Source organism: Phasianus colchicus, chromosome 12, assembly GCF_987193195.1.
Source record: "Phasianus colchicus chromosome 12, bPhaCol1.hap1.1, whole genome shotgun sequence".
Classification (NCBI taxonomy): domain Eukaryota; kingdom Metazoa; phylum Chordata; class Aves; order Galliformes; family Phasianidae; genus Phasianus; species Phasianus colchicus.
In genome coordinates, this window is record NC_143447.1 from 18,594,089 (window position 1) to 18,607,546 (window position 13,458).

Genomic DNA, 13,458 nt, shown 5'->3' on the forward strand with positions numbered 1-13,458 from the left:
GCAGGCACTGGATACCATACCTTTGAAGCTTTTTTCCATTATGTATGTGTTCTGACGTCTATCCATCCCACAAGCACCTGCATAAAAATGATATATAATGGAAAAGAAATAAATATTTATGTAAATTGGATTGCTTTGACTACTGAGCAGCATATAGTCTGTCTTCTAAATTGTACATCAAGGCCCTCGTTTAGGGAGGCTCTTAAGCACATCCTCAGCAGAAAGCACGCACTCAGCTTCAGTGGGGATTCTGTGCATGCCTAAAATTATGCATATGCTTAAGAGCTTCTCTGGAGACAAGGCCTTCCTGAAACAGGGTACTGCTCATTACCAAGAACTGCTATTCATCAGGAGAACAGGAAAAAAAAACCCATATATTCATTACTGAAACACTAGGTTAGATGGATAAAGGGAGCCTAAAAGAAAGTCTTTCAAATCTGAGCCTGCAAGTCATGTTACATTACTTTCTAATTTTTAGCTTACTTTTACTTCTATAATACGTTATTTAATTCAAAATCTAAGACTCTCAGCTGTGTACCATCTTTCTGAATTATTTTATATGACTTTGTTATAAATTTGCAAGGTTTAGCATCAGCTGTGACAACAGCTCCTAAGTGACAACAGCAGCCTGAAAATGCAGAACCGAGCGGAGAGCTGAAAGCAAAGACTTCCACCTTACATGATTCCACAAGAACTTGTTAGTGCTTGCAGAGGTAGAAGGGGGTGGGAACCTTCTGTTTTCACTACTGACATTTATCCTGAACATCCATCAGTTCAAAGGAAAAGCTAATGTAAGCCCTTTAATTCTTTTTAGAGTCCAGTATTCCTCACTGATTAGCAAAATCAACACAAATTTGGTTGCCTTTGTGGCTGATAGAATCCCAGTCCAGCAGTGCAGTTACACTGGTAAAAGAGCCTCCAACCAGTGCGTCCCAGAGTTTCCCAGCTAGCTGTCCTTGGGGGATTAATGGGAAGACACCCACGGTTAGAGCAAGGACCACACAGGCTGCAACTTGTCCACTCCATGTATGAGAACCACTCGACCTGAGCATCCTTGTCAGATCTTTACAGACATGTTTCCTTTGCGACCATCAAGACACTGACGGATGGAGCCTCGGGGCAGTGAAGAAGCAGCAGTACGGTGAGAACCTGATGGCTCAGAGGAGAAGAATGCCACCTTCAGCACAAATTTCACCAACTCTGATCATCCACTCTGAGTCGTGCTGGAAATGGCAGGCACCAGCTGGACTTCTGCAGCAGCAGAGGTCACTGTGCTGCACACACACACTGCTGTGAGACCCCATGAGGAGGAGGGCTGCTGCAGTAACACCGGGCTGATCTGAGCACAGCTGGCTTCTGGTTCAGAGCTGGGGAACAGCAGTACTTGTCTGCAGCGAGCAGCACAACAGCACACTGCGATGCTTCTGCTCAGCTCTCATTTGCTCCAGCGCAGCAGTAGAAAATAAGCACACATGCTGGGAAAGGTGCATGTAGAATTGGTGCTGCACTGGGTTGGCTGCAGGACCCCGCCAGTCTTCTTGGCTTCTTCCCTTTACATCTGCCTGTAATCATTGCTTGTGCTTCTCGTAACCCATCTTTGTGTACTCGCTGCATTCTTCAAGTGAACAATGGATACCTTATTTTGTAAAGTGCAGAAGTAATGAACGTGGAAAAGACCTAAACAAAAGAGGAATCTGGAACATAGGAAGGCTTAGGATTAAGTCTGAAGCTGAACTGCGTGCTGGGCTGAAATCAGAGTCCTGTCTGGAAATATTCTTCCACACCTCACAGCTTAGAGAAAATGCAGAGTCAGCTCTGAGTCATGTTGTGGCTTTGGTCCTCGGAATACACGCAGCTTGAGTCACTTCAGATGTGCAGCAAATCACACGTTCAGTGTCTGCACTGTGGGCTACTGTTAAAAAACACCACAAAAACCATTTCTGTCTGCAGCCCACTGCATCCAACACATGAGCTAATGAGCATAACCACCTTTCCTAAGCCCTGTAGATGTTTTAAGACTTTTGACTTGCTTGGAAACAGGAGCTGGAAGCTGGACGCCTCAATTGCTTAACGCAGACTGGACTCTGGGAAGAGGAGATTAACCGTGGGGCAAATAATTCCAGTTCTGCAACAAGAGACAGCAAAGAGAAAATGCAGACAAGCCGTTCCTTGAAACTAGTAGGACTGGACTGCATTAAACAGCAGCGACACAAAGCAGAGGTGACAGAGCTGCTTCTCCTTGGCACCACTGAGTCTCCCAGCACTGAGCTCTAGGCACACATCCACGAGAGCTGCGGGCACACAGCGAGTCAGGTCAGAAATGTGCTCATCACAAGACTCCAGCTCCACTTAACTGATAAAATTATCTCACTGAAAAAGCCTGACAAGTTGATATTTGAAGCTCATTAGCAAATGTGCCAGCAGTAAAAATACAGACTTTGGTCTGCTCCTCACATCTCCTGGCTGTAAAGAATGCAAGCCTGGTGAGTGAAGCTCTGCAGAACCGAGACGGAACTCCTGCAGACTGATAAAGTCCACTGATAGGGATGCACAGTGGATATATCTGCACATACATATACTTATATATAGCATGTATGCATAGACTTGCATACGCATACATAAGACTCCTGTTTTTCTACACAATTTCTGCCTGCTGTGCTCCGTTGCTGTCACAGGGAACACAGGATGACTTAGGCAGGAACAGCACTGGATCCTCAGTTGTTCCTTTGGCCCCAAGCCCACTCACTACTCTCTCTCTTTTCCTCCACAATTAAAAACTCAGGGAATGACCCCTGGCTCAGCAAAGGCCAATGATGCAAACTGAACAATCAGAAGGTGTTTTCCAAAGCGGTAAAACTGCAGCCTATGAGAGGGAAGAGAGCAGAGAGGGGTTAATTAAAGCACCCCTGTCCCCTTTATCTGTGTGACTGCCCTTACACAGGCAAATGAGAAGTACACAGCATTTCCAGAGAGCATTGCTTTGGTCCTCTTACACACGGATATAGTAGCATTACTTGGAAATGAGGCATTTCAGTGCACAGCATGCAGAAAAGAGCACCTCTCAGCTGATCGGTAGCTGCCTGCTGCTGCTGCACCAAATGGGGTCCTGGCTTCTCCTGAACAAGGCAGCGATTTCTCCTTGGGAGCAGCAGCTCCTCCTGCTCTCCCTGAGCTGTGAGATCAAAGGGAAGCCCAAGCCCGGATCCAGCGTGGTACTGAGAAGCAAAGTTCTTCCCATCAATGTAGTCCCTGCGTCCTTACGTGCAGCATGAGCACAGCCATGTCCTTTGGAAAGTGGTTGTACAAGGGAGCCCAAAATACAGGTGGTGTCATTCTGGGCAGGTCAGGGCTGCACCCAGCCCTGAGCACAGTGTTTGGTCAGAAATGCATTTCAGAGGTAAAAACAAAAACAAAACACCTATTTCAACCAAATTCAGCAATGCACAATGCCTGCCTGCTATTCCAAATGTGATCTGGAGCATCTGTGCAGTACACGCTGATGGTGGGATGAGTTTTTGGTACAACTGCACATGATGTGGCTTAAAGCTGCCAAGATCTCCTATTTGACTTCATTAGGCTTCTCTTATATTTGGAATTATAAACACAGAATATAAGTTTTTCCACTCTCATCTGAAAATTGCACACAAATGAAATCTGCCATTTCTACCGCACAGAAGCAACAGCACAAGATGAAAATGCATTATTTTACAATTTCATGCAAAAATGGTTCTGCTCTGAACAAGAACTCAATGCTATAAAATGTAGCATAAGCAAACAAATTCTGATACTGAAAGGGAAAAGAATTATCATTTTTATCAATTAATGGAAAACAGACATTTTTGTGAAGAAAAAAATGGAAGAAAGTATACCAAAATAACATACTTGGGTTGCAAAAATGCCATGGAAAAAATTGTGACTTTTTTTTTTTTGCTGTAGGTCACTTAACTATTTATCACCTCTATGTTGTTCTTACTGCAAGAGCATTTAGCATCACATCTGCTATTGAAAAAGCACAGGGATGGAGGACAAATGCAGCACTCAGAGTGCAGGACACAGCTAGATAAAGATAAATAAAGCCAGTGAGAAAAGCAGGAAGATGGCAGAAGAAAAACTGATTGGAGGAACACGTGGAAGTCCTCACCACCCCCAGCTCTCCATGCTACAAACAGATAAGCACAGCAGCGGTTCTGCAGGCTATTAGAAAGAAGAAAACATTAATGAATGATAGCAATGGAAAAGGCTTTGCACTGAAGCTCGACAGCTTTGTGATTTTCCTGATGCAGGGAAATGCTGCTCTTTGGGCAGCGCACGGTGCATGGCCACAGAGCAGCGACACGATGTGATGAACTGATGTGAGTGCCTCTGCCTTGTGAGCTGAGATAGATGGCCTTAAAAATCCCATAATACCATTTAATCCTGCATTTTCCCTCATACTGTGCATTCCCAGTAAGATTTTAGCAATCAGTAAAGGAGAGGGCAAGCGCTTTTTTGTCAAAGACAAACTAAATTTCAAGGGCTCAGACAGGAAAACAGCATCCAAAGCACTACCTTTAGATAGGTTTTGGGATAAGAGCTGCTGAAATCCCCATTTGAAAGGGAGGGCAGGGAGAGCAAACTCAGGGCAATTGGACTTCACTCCTTAAAAACACATTTATAGAGCAGATAGACAGCAATTCAACCTGGGAAGGGAGATGAGAGTGAATATCGACTCTGCTTTCCCAATCCATGGTTTGTGGTAAAGAAAACAATGTTCAAATCTCAATTTTTCAGTACTGGCAATTCTGGTATTGAAATACAGACAACACCAGTATTTTTCATTATTGTCAACGTCCTCATGAACGGCTGATTGGGTTTGGTGTTGCTCTGAAGCCATCTACAATGATTAAGTTGTTTAAAAATTACTGACCTAGTTCATTCAGATAGCTGTAGGGTCTCCAGTCTGCAGTTTCTCTGTCAAGGATTTTGTTACTCAGCTGTTCAAAAAGTACGATAATGAGTTAATGCTGAAATCAACACACAGTTCCCACCCAAGACTTCAGCGCACTGATGTCACAAATCTAAATGGGAGACGGACGTTGCCCTGGCCTCACCATTTCAGATCCTTATCTATATGAAGTTTGATAGTTGCTCACTAGCATTAGGGAAAATCACAAAGGAAAGTCACTTCACCAGGCAATGAACACAGCATGCTGGAAAACACGGGGCTTCCTCGGGGAGCCACAGATCACACAGGTACCTGTGCACATGGAGCGACATGCGGGCAGCCCCAGAACAACAGATGGAGATGGATGCACCAAACCACCAACACAGCATGCAGGCAGGCGCTGGGACTGTAATACATCTGTGTACTCAGTTACAAGAGAAACAACAGCTAGCAGATTCCTCTCAATTCAAGGAAAATAACAGCGGCACAACGTGTGCCCAGCTGGCAGCCAGGCAGGATGGGCACGGCGAGGTGGTGCTGGCTGCAGGAGCTGCTGCAGGGCTCGGGATGTGTCAGTACAGCCTTGATTTTCCTGCAGGAGTCTCACTTCAGGTCATGCTTAAACACAATGCTGAGGGTGCACACCGTGCCTGCCTGAGGGATGGGGGATTCTGCACAGCCATGAAGGCAGTGAGTGCTCCTGTGGGACCTCTGCAAGAGTACAGCGCTTTGGGTTGTGCGAATCCCAGCAATGAGGGGCTGTGAATCCTTGCAGCTGCTGAAGCTGCTGCGTTTCACCTCAAACTCTTTCCCTTGAAAGCCACCCCTGTGAAACTACAGCTCAGGAAGTGTCAGTTCAAGGGCAGGTCCCAGCCCTCTTCTGAAGAGCTGAAGTCACGAGCCCTCATTGCTTTCCACAGCATTTCATTTTTCCTGATCTCTCATTAATTTCTGCTTAGCTTTCATACTGAGCTTTAAGACCTGGGACAAAAAAAAAAAAAAATACCGCTGATGTTTTGACGTCTACTGCAAGACGAAATCCCAGCTGGCACCCAGCACCCACTGCCCCCAGAGCAAGCATCACCCACCTGCACAGCCCTGCCTGCAGCCACCCCAGTGCAGGGCAATGTGCTGCAATGCACGAGGAGAAATGGCTGCTGTCAGCCCCAGGATTCAGGCAGTGATGTGCTGAGGGCCTCCCAATGAGTTCCTCTATCAATACTGAGGGGCACCAGGACCGGCAGGCCCTGCTCAGCCCAACATCCATCTGTGAGGTTCTGCTGAGGATGAACCTGCAAAGCCCTGCAGCCTTTCCTTTATCACCAGGGAAAGCACCTGCAAATGCTCTGCTCCACCAGGAGCACCACATTTAGGACAACAAGACTTTATATAATATATAAGTTTATATATATATATAAAACAAACTGCACACTGGCATTTTGAAGCTTTTATCCTATCTCAGAAACTGAGTTTCATTAGCAAGAAGATTTGTAGCAACCAGAGGTGAAAGCCTGACCCTGCTGACTGAATTCTGGTTGCAGAAAGCAGCCTGACGTGTGTTCACAGCATGTGTAATACACACCGAGTTGTGCAGGCATGGCAGAAACCACTGCACAGACACAGGAGACAGCAGGGACAGATGGTGTGAATGCACACACACACACACACACACACACACTGCGTGTTGGGGCTCCCTGTGAGCAAGTGCACAGCGTGCTGGGAGCTATTCAACTGAAACTTTTGCAAAAATCAGTTCTATCATTTGGGAAGCACGTAACTGTGCTCCAGGTGGGCTGCCCTGCAGCCAGGACAAAGGTTCAGGACACACAATGGGGTGAATACTCCAACCACACACACGTGTATTTACACATACAAAGACAGATTCCTACCAGCCCACGGGGTCTGAACAGCGCACAGCTCAGTGCCACCCAAAGGCCAGCAAGGACACAGCTGCTGAGCCCCTGGGTGCTGTGTGGGACCGAAGGCAGACACTCACAGCAGGACCCTCTGAGCCCACCTCACATCAAACAGCCCACTGCAGTAACCTGCAGCACTGCTGGTACAATCACTGCCTGCAAGCAGCAGCAGCCCAACCTTGCTCCAGGTGCTCCCCAGCGAGGGCAAAGGAACACAGACAAGAAGGCACAGACAGCAGCAGAGCACAGGGCAGGAAGCAGTACTGCCAGCCTGTGCTTGCATAGCGTGAAGCCCTCAGCTACAGAGCCCACGGCTTTTCCTCTTCGTTTTGGAACTTGCAGCAATCACATGAATGCCAACTTTCATTCCAGCTGCACCATTTAGATCACATTTATTAAAGTCTTCAAGTTTCTATTAAAAGCCTTGTTTGCACAGGGTTTATAAATCAGCTCACAAACCCAGAATTTGGCATGAAGAGCTATGGGCTAGAATTGATTTTTTTTTAATGAAATGATCTGGGGACACTTCTAAGTTTTTCAGAATGCAGTAATTATGAAAAAATGTGATTATAGCCGTCTCTTTGTGCTCCTCTCAGTTCTTAGCACGCTATAATTTGCTAACATTTTTTCCCAAGATGGAAGAGACTTCAATTTGTGAACCAAAATTACTTTCCTAGAGGAAAAAAAACATTTCATAGTAAATTTGCCCACTAAAAACCCAAGCATGTAACTTTAGCAACTTGGTTAAAACTACCTCATACCTTATAAATCTTCCATTAGATCCATGGGATACTTACAGGAGTAAAGCAGAGCTGTTATCTGTGCCTCAGAGCTGGCTGGATAAATCACAGAAAGGAGCTGAATACTATTTGTCCACACTCAGCTTTTCTAAGGAATCTACAGTAATTAAGCAAATAATTGCGGGCACCCACGCCATGGTATCTTCCCAAAAAGCAGCTGGTGAGTGCTTTCCATCAGCTGCCAATGATTGGCTGCAGGTGTCTGTGTTTCTCAGCCTTAGAGGGCCTTCCCCAACTGTTTGCAGTCGTCTTTCCCTGATGGGTTTCAGTCAGAGCTACTTTGCAACGCTTCTGGCGGCTGAGTTCATTACCAGTTGGGTGATAACCAGTAAGTCCATTTCCAGCGACCTCTGTTGTGCTATTTCTAATTTTATGTGAAGTCTTTGGTAGTGTTTAGAACTTCCTTTAATAGATGTGAATCTGTTGGCTTTAAAAATTCTGCTCAGGACACCTAATAGCAATTGATTTTTACGATGTCTCTAGAAGCCAGCAACACCTGGGCTCTGGCTGTTCTTCTCATTGGGTAGGGTGGAATTAAGAGCTCAGTGAAACGCTGAGGTGAGCACACCTCATCTGCTCTTGGCACAGCTCACAGCAGCATCCTTGTCCTATCTGCACTGGGATGCAGGAGCCTCTCCTCCTCCTCCTCAGGCCGTGACACAGCCCAGCCCCCGACTTTGTGTTATGGAACAGCTTTGATCACTGGGCACCTGAGCCTGGCTGCCTTTCACTGCAGACATCCTCGCAAGTAATTACTTAGATAACACATCAAGCTCCATTTTAACAGGTTTCTTTGTCCTTTACTGGGAAGCTGTTCCAAAATCTCACTGATCTGATGTTAGAAATCTCACTCCCAGCCTTGATGCATTCATGGCCAGTTGATCCTCATTTGTTCTTGTGCCAACTCTGCTATCTAACTTAAATAGCTCTTCTCCCTCCTACTGTTTACCCTATGTATTTATAGATGGCGATCACACTCCCTCTCAGCACTCATTTTGCTAGATAAAAGAAGTCTCTCTTCATACGCTCCCCCTTATCCTCCCACCTGCTTTTGCCTGCATGTGTTCCAGCACCAGCACTCCCCTGCACACGCTCCAACACCTCTGCTCCTACTTGTCTCAGCAGCTTTAAGTTTTACTGTAAGGACATGGGCAGCATCCCAAGCAGTGGCCAACTGTCTGGCAGAGGGGAAATGGAGGTGAGACCTTTCCAGCCTAGAGGGGCTGTGCAGGGTGTCCTGCTGCCTTGCTGAGCTGGGCTGGGCAGCAGGATGGAAAGCAGAAAGGTGGTCCTCTAAGCACAGGGAGGAGAGCACACCCACGACTCTGCCGCAGCACTTCAGAGGATTCCTCTGCCGTTTTTTTTTTTTCATTTTGCATCTGCGCTGGTTCCCGTGTGACCTCAGCTGGCACAGGAAAGAAATGAATCCTCCAAGTACAGCTTGTGCACATTTCCCTGCAGAAAGTGGAAATGGCACCAGACAAACTGATTAGGAAATGAAACTCGTTACTGCAGCCATTAGGGGCTTTATATGCTCTTTTGTCTTACTTGGCTGGAGAACAGCAAGACAGGAGCTGCGTATTTTTGGCCATCCTCAGCTACTCAGCACTGCAAAGCTTTCTCATGAATAAGTTAGATGCTGGGTGATGTAAAGGAACAGTCAGGGTATATATTTTGATAAGTGCCCTAAAAATACCAGACCCATTTTTTTCCTTCTTTTTCAATGCCAGGACAACCTGCTGATCAACTACGAGAGGCAGCACTGCCGCAAGGCGGGCAGCTTTCACACCTGTCCAGGTGTACCAGTGGGTTTCATACCTCTTTGGCAGCTAAATACTTGAAGTTGCTCTGTGATCAGATAGCGCTGCAGGCTGGGAAATCGAGATAGGTGCTTGCTTTGACCTTTTCCAAATTCACTGAAATTAGTGCAGTAGGATTAGAGGTCCAACTCCACACTCATGGTGTTCATCCTGAATCTGACATTATGAGCATTTGCACTTCCAACTAGGGGAGCAAAGCTGCACGATGCAAGGGGACCATCCACCTCAGAAAACATATTTACACATCTGTCTAAACTTTCCTCTGTGAAATCTCTAGAGCCAGCTTTGTTATTACAGTTTAATGAGATTGGTTTTTTTAGAACCAAGAAATGTCCAACAGGAGCACGAGTGGAAATATTCTTGCATAGCCTGTTTCATTACGTGGTGTCTTTTTGGCACCAGTTTTGTTCTCGTGGCTTCCCAGCGACCACAGCTACATTTGGATGAAGCCAATGCAGCCAGCAAGCACCGTCATTTTTAAAGCTGCAGCCTTAATGAAATCAACTGCATTTCTTTTTTCTTCTGCTCCCTATCCTTTGCATCACCTTGGCTTATTAAGTCTCCAATGGAAGAGCTGCCTTACTATTTATCACATCTCAGTCTATTGCTGAAGTGGTGAATTCAGTGTAGTCCATGAGTGGTCCCAGGGAATCAATAGCAACACGCAGAGATGTCCTCCTGGATGTCTGAGATTTCCAATCTGAAGAGCTCAGGGACAGCACAGCTCTGAGCACCCTGGATGAAAACAGTGCTCACCCCCAGCACCTTCTGTATCTCTCTGTGCCAACAAATCTGTGTGTCTGCTGATTTGGAAAATGACGATTTATCCAAGTTAGACTCCTGACTTAATGCTCCATTGATTTACTTTCATTATATTAATGAAGAATCACGATTATCTGGTTCTTTATCTTTTCTGAGATGCAAACATAGCCTATAGCTGCTTAAGCAGCAAGGCTTATTGACCACGGGCTGACGCTCCCATCAGAGGGCACAGAGATTACACAGACACGCAGGAAAGGCAGACCCTGCTGTGTCCATCAGAGCCACCATGTCAGGATCCAGCAGGCATTGCTTTGCTTTATTTCCTTGAACTGATAAGAACAGTGCTGCAGTGGGGTGGGATCATATCTACCTTACTGGAGCTGCTCCCATCCAGATTACGGGGAAAGAAGCGTGAAGTCACACCGCACGAGAGAGTGTGGTAGCTTGGGTTGGAAAAGCAATGCACACTGCTGCTACCTTGAGATACATCTGGGAAGAAAACAAGCATCACAAACACTTTGGAAGCTGTAACGATTCTTCAGAAACTGAAAACATACGAGAGACAATGAAGTTGAGAAACCCCATGAATGCTGTGTGCAATGCGGCATCTCCAGGTGAAACGTATTCTGCACATCATGGGGTGAAGTGTTTGAGTATTAGCATCTAGTATAAGATAAAAAAGCAACATAATTATCTGGCACAGCGCTGTCTTTTTGAAGAACTTAAAGAAAGAAAGAAAAATTCCTGACAATCCACCTGTGCCCTGTGCTGTGGGGAAGGGAAGAAATGCAAAGCTCAGCGAATGGTGGTTTACAGCAGCTTCTTGCCTGGTTTAAGCACATGTAGAAGCCACTGGTGATGATAACCCTTTTAGCTATGAAGCAGAACTTTTTGTTCCAGGGTGTCATAAATCAAGGTGCTCTAGCTGTACCAAGAAGTCAAAACCACTTTCTGTAGCTTGTTGTGCAAAGGCACAGAGAAAAAGTTGGGCAGTTACACTGTGACACACAGACCTCCTCAGCTATTTCCTTTCTTCAACTCAGCAACACATTTACCAAACAAAAAAGTTTACCAGGAAACACAGCATATCTCCACAGGTGGTTCTAAAGAAAGCATCGCTGCCAGGCTGGCTTCAGCATGACAACAAACAGACACATATTTCAAAGCTGCGCCAGAAGAAAGAGTGAAAAATGCAAACAAAACCACATCATCACCACGCCCTGTAAGAAGTAAATACGTGGGTTAGTTTTAACGAGCAGGGCTTCAATGGCAGGAGGGAGGTCAGAAAGACGTGCAGACGCAGAGGGCAGCTGCCCAAGGAAGTGGTGGGGAAGGGTCCTGCCTGCAGGAGCTGCCTCCTCTGCTCCTCTCATTCTGTATTTGCATTCCTGTGGCCGTGCACTTCGCTTTGCTGACATCTGGTGGAGATCTCGATTTAGCTTAATTTACAGTGAAATATCCCATTTCAAATAAGAGGTTTTAGCTGCAGGGTGTCTATTATGTAAGTGCAGTGGCACAAAGCTGGGGGAGGGACCTGCACGTGTGCGTGCAAATCTGACCCAGCATCTTTCTGCTGGAACATGCAGTGTGATTTTTGAGGTCACTGCAAAACCTTTTGTTCCTGGTTGTGTTCTGAGGATATTGCCAGCTAAGGCTCTCAGATCAGCACATGCTTCCAGGACTCAAGCATTTTCACGTAGATTCTTTCAGCTTGCCACCAATAACTTTCTGCCCAGCGCAGCAGCTGGGGAGATGAGGCAGCCTGCCAGGGCTCTGCCACCTCCCCCAGCCATAACTCCGTGACATTTGCAATAGAGTTACACACAAACAACTGCTACTGGGGGTCTGCAAATGAGGGCTGGGTCTGGGTCCCAAAGACAGCTGCTCACACAGCCTTCGGCCTGCCGTGAGGTGCTGACTGCTCACCGGGGAGCACAGCTCCAACCCACGGTTTTCTGCTCTGCAGGTGAGTGTTTGTGCCTGAGCTCCCAGCGCTGCCTTCCCCTTCCCTTATCTGCTGTGCCCTCTCTCAGCTGCAAGGATCAGCCTGAAGAGGAGGTCTGGCTCGCTGCTCTGCTGCCAGATAAGAGGTGCACACTGATGCTGCTGAGGCAGCTGATGCCTTACAAGTTCACACCCAGCTTATCTGGCCATAGCGCTTGTGTACCCGAAATGAGCTGAAGGAAAAGTCTCCCAGGCTGCCCTGCTACTTAGCACTGTGCTGAATTAATGAATCTGAGCTCGTACACAAGTCTGCATCACCAGAAATCTTGTCTTCCTTCATTGCATGCAGCCCCATATACTCAGAATTACTCCTTCTACACAGTTCCATTTGGCTGATACTTAAGTACCCACACAGGTTGATTTACCTTGATAGCACAGTCCATTTTCTACACATTTATTCATGAAGCTCTTACGACCGCTGCCTGAAAATACATCAAATTCAAATCTAATGCTATCCCAGAAAAAAAAAAAAAAGAAAAAAAAAAAGAAAAGAAAGAAAGAAAGAAAAGAAAAAACCTCTTCCCAAAGATGAGAATTTCATTCTACTCTGAACAGTGCATAGACTTAAATGGCTAAGAAGACAACAAACAAACAAACAAACAAAAAACCAATTTAAATGAAAACAAAATAAAACCAGCCCCAAAGGTTATGTCAATGTTAGCATGGAGAGATCTGTCCTATGCAGGGCCCCATGAAGGCACAGTCCCACTGTGAGCCCCGGCTGTGCAGTGCTGGAAGGCACAGAGATCTGGATGGGAGCCAGAATGCTCCATCCCTTGAAGGGCTGCGAGCCACGGCTGTGCGGTGACACAGAGAGCAATGATCCACATCCTGCAGTGAGAGGACAGGAGGGCATGGAAACGGGGAGTGAGCACTCTGCAGTACAGAGAACAGAGAGCTCGAGCTGCAAAATGGCATTGCTTTCTTCTTCCTTCCCCTCAGTTGGTTTTTTGTGTGGATCTTCTCCACTCACTGAGTGTCAGTGGGGCAGCTGAAGGCTCAGGATGCTGTATTTGTATTGAGCTTTGCTCAGTTTTTGGCTCTCAGCATAGGATTCGCCCCTATCATAAAGTCTGTTATGACTCTGAGAAGACCTCCAGCATCACTTCAGCCTATAATCACATCTCTGTGCAAGTCCTGAGAAGAAATCTCTGCTGCTCTCCAGCACTACTGCATCATTTTCCCTTCTGTCCCTACGTCCTTGAATTAACGATCCATGCTTTAAAATCCTC

The 13,458-nt window shown here is 46.3% G+C and overlaps 1 protein-coding gene across 6 annotated transcripts in view; it reads right to left on the reverse strand.

The window, feature by feature from the left end:
* MEGF11 (multiple EGF like domains 11) overlaps positions 1-13,458 on the reverse strand; it is a 273,539-nt gene that overhangs the window by 8,192 nt on the left and 251,889 nt on the right. For 3 of the 6 annotated variants that reach the window (XM_090149151.1, XM_090149152.1, XM_090149154.1), the window contains one exon: positions 21-77. The exons of 1 other annotated variant lie outside the window; for it this stretch is intronic. In XM_090149151.1, the coding sequence (XP_090005277.1) occupies positions 21-77 (57 nt within the window). Of the gene's footprint in view, positions 1-20; positions 78-4,906; positions 4,974-10,592; positions 10,712-13,458 lie in introns of all 6 variants that reach the window. 2 more of the 6 variants (XM_090149155.1, XR_016470490.1) reach the window with 2 other exon arrangements.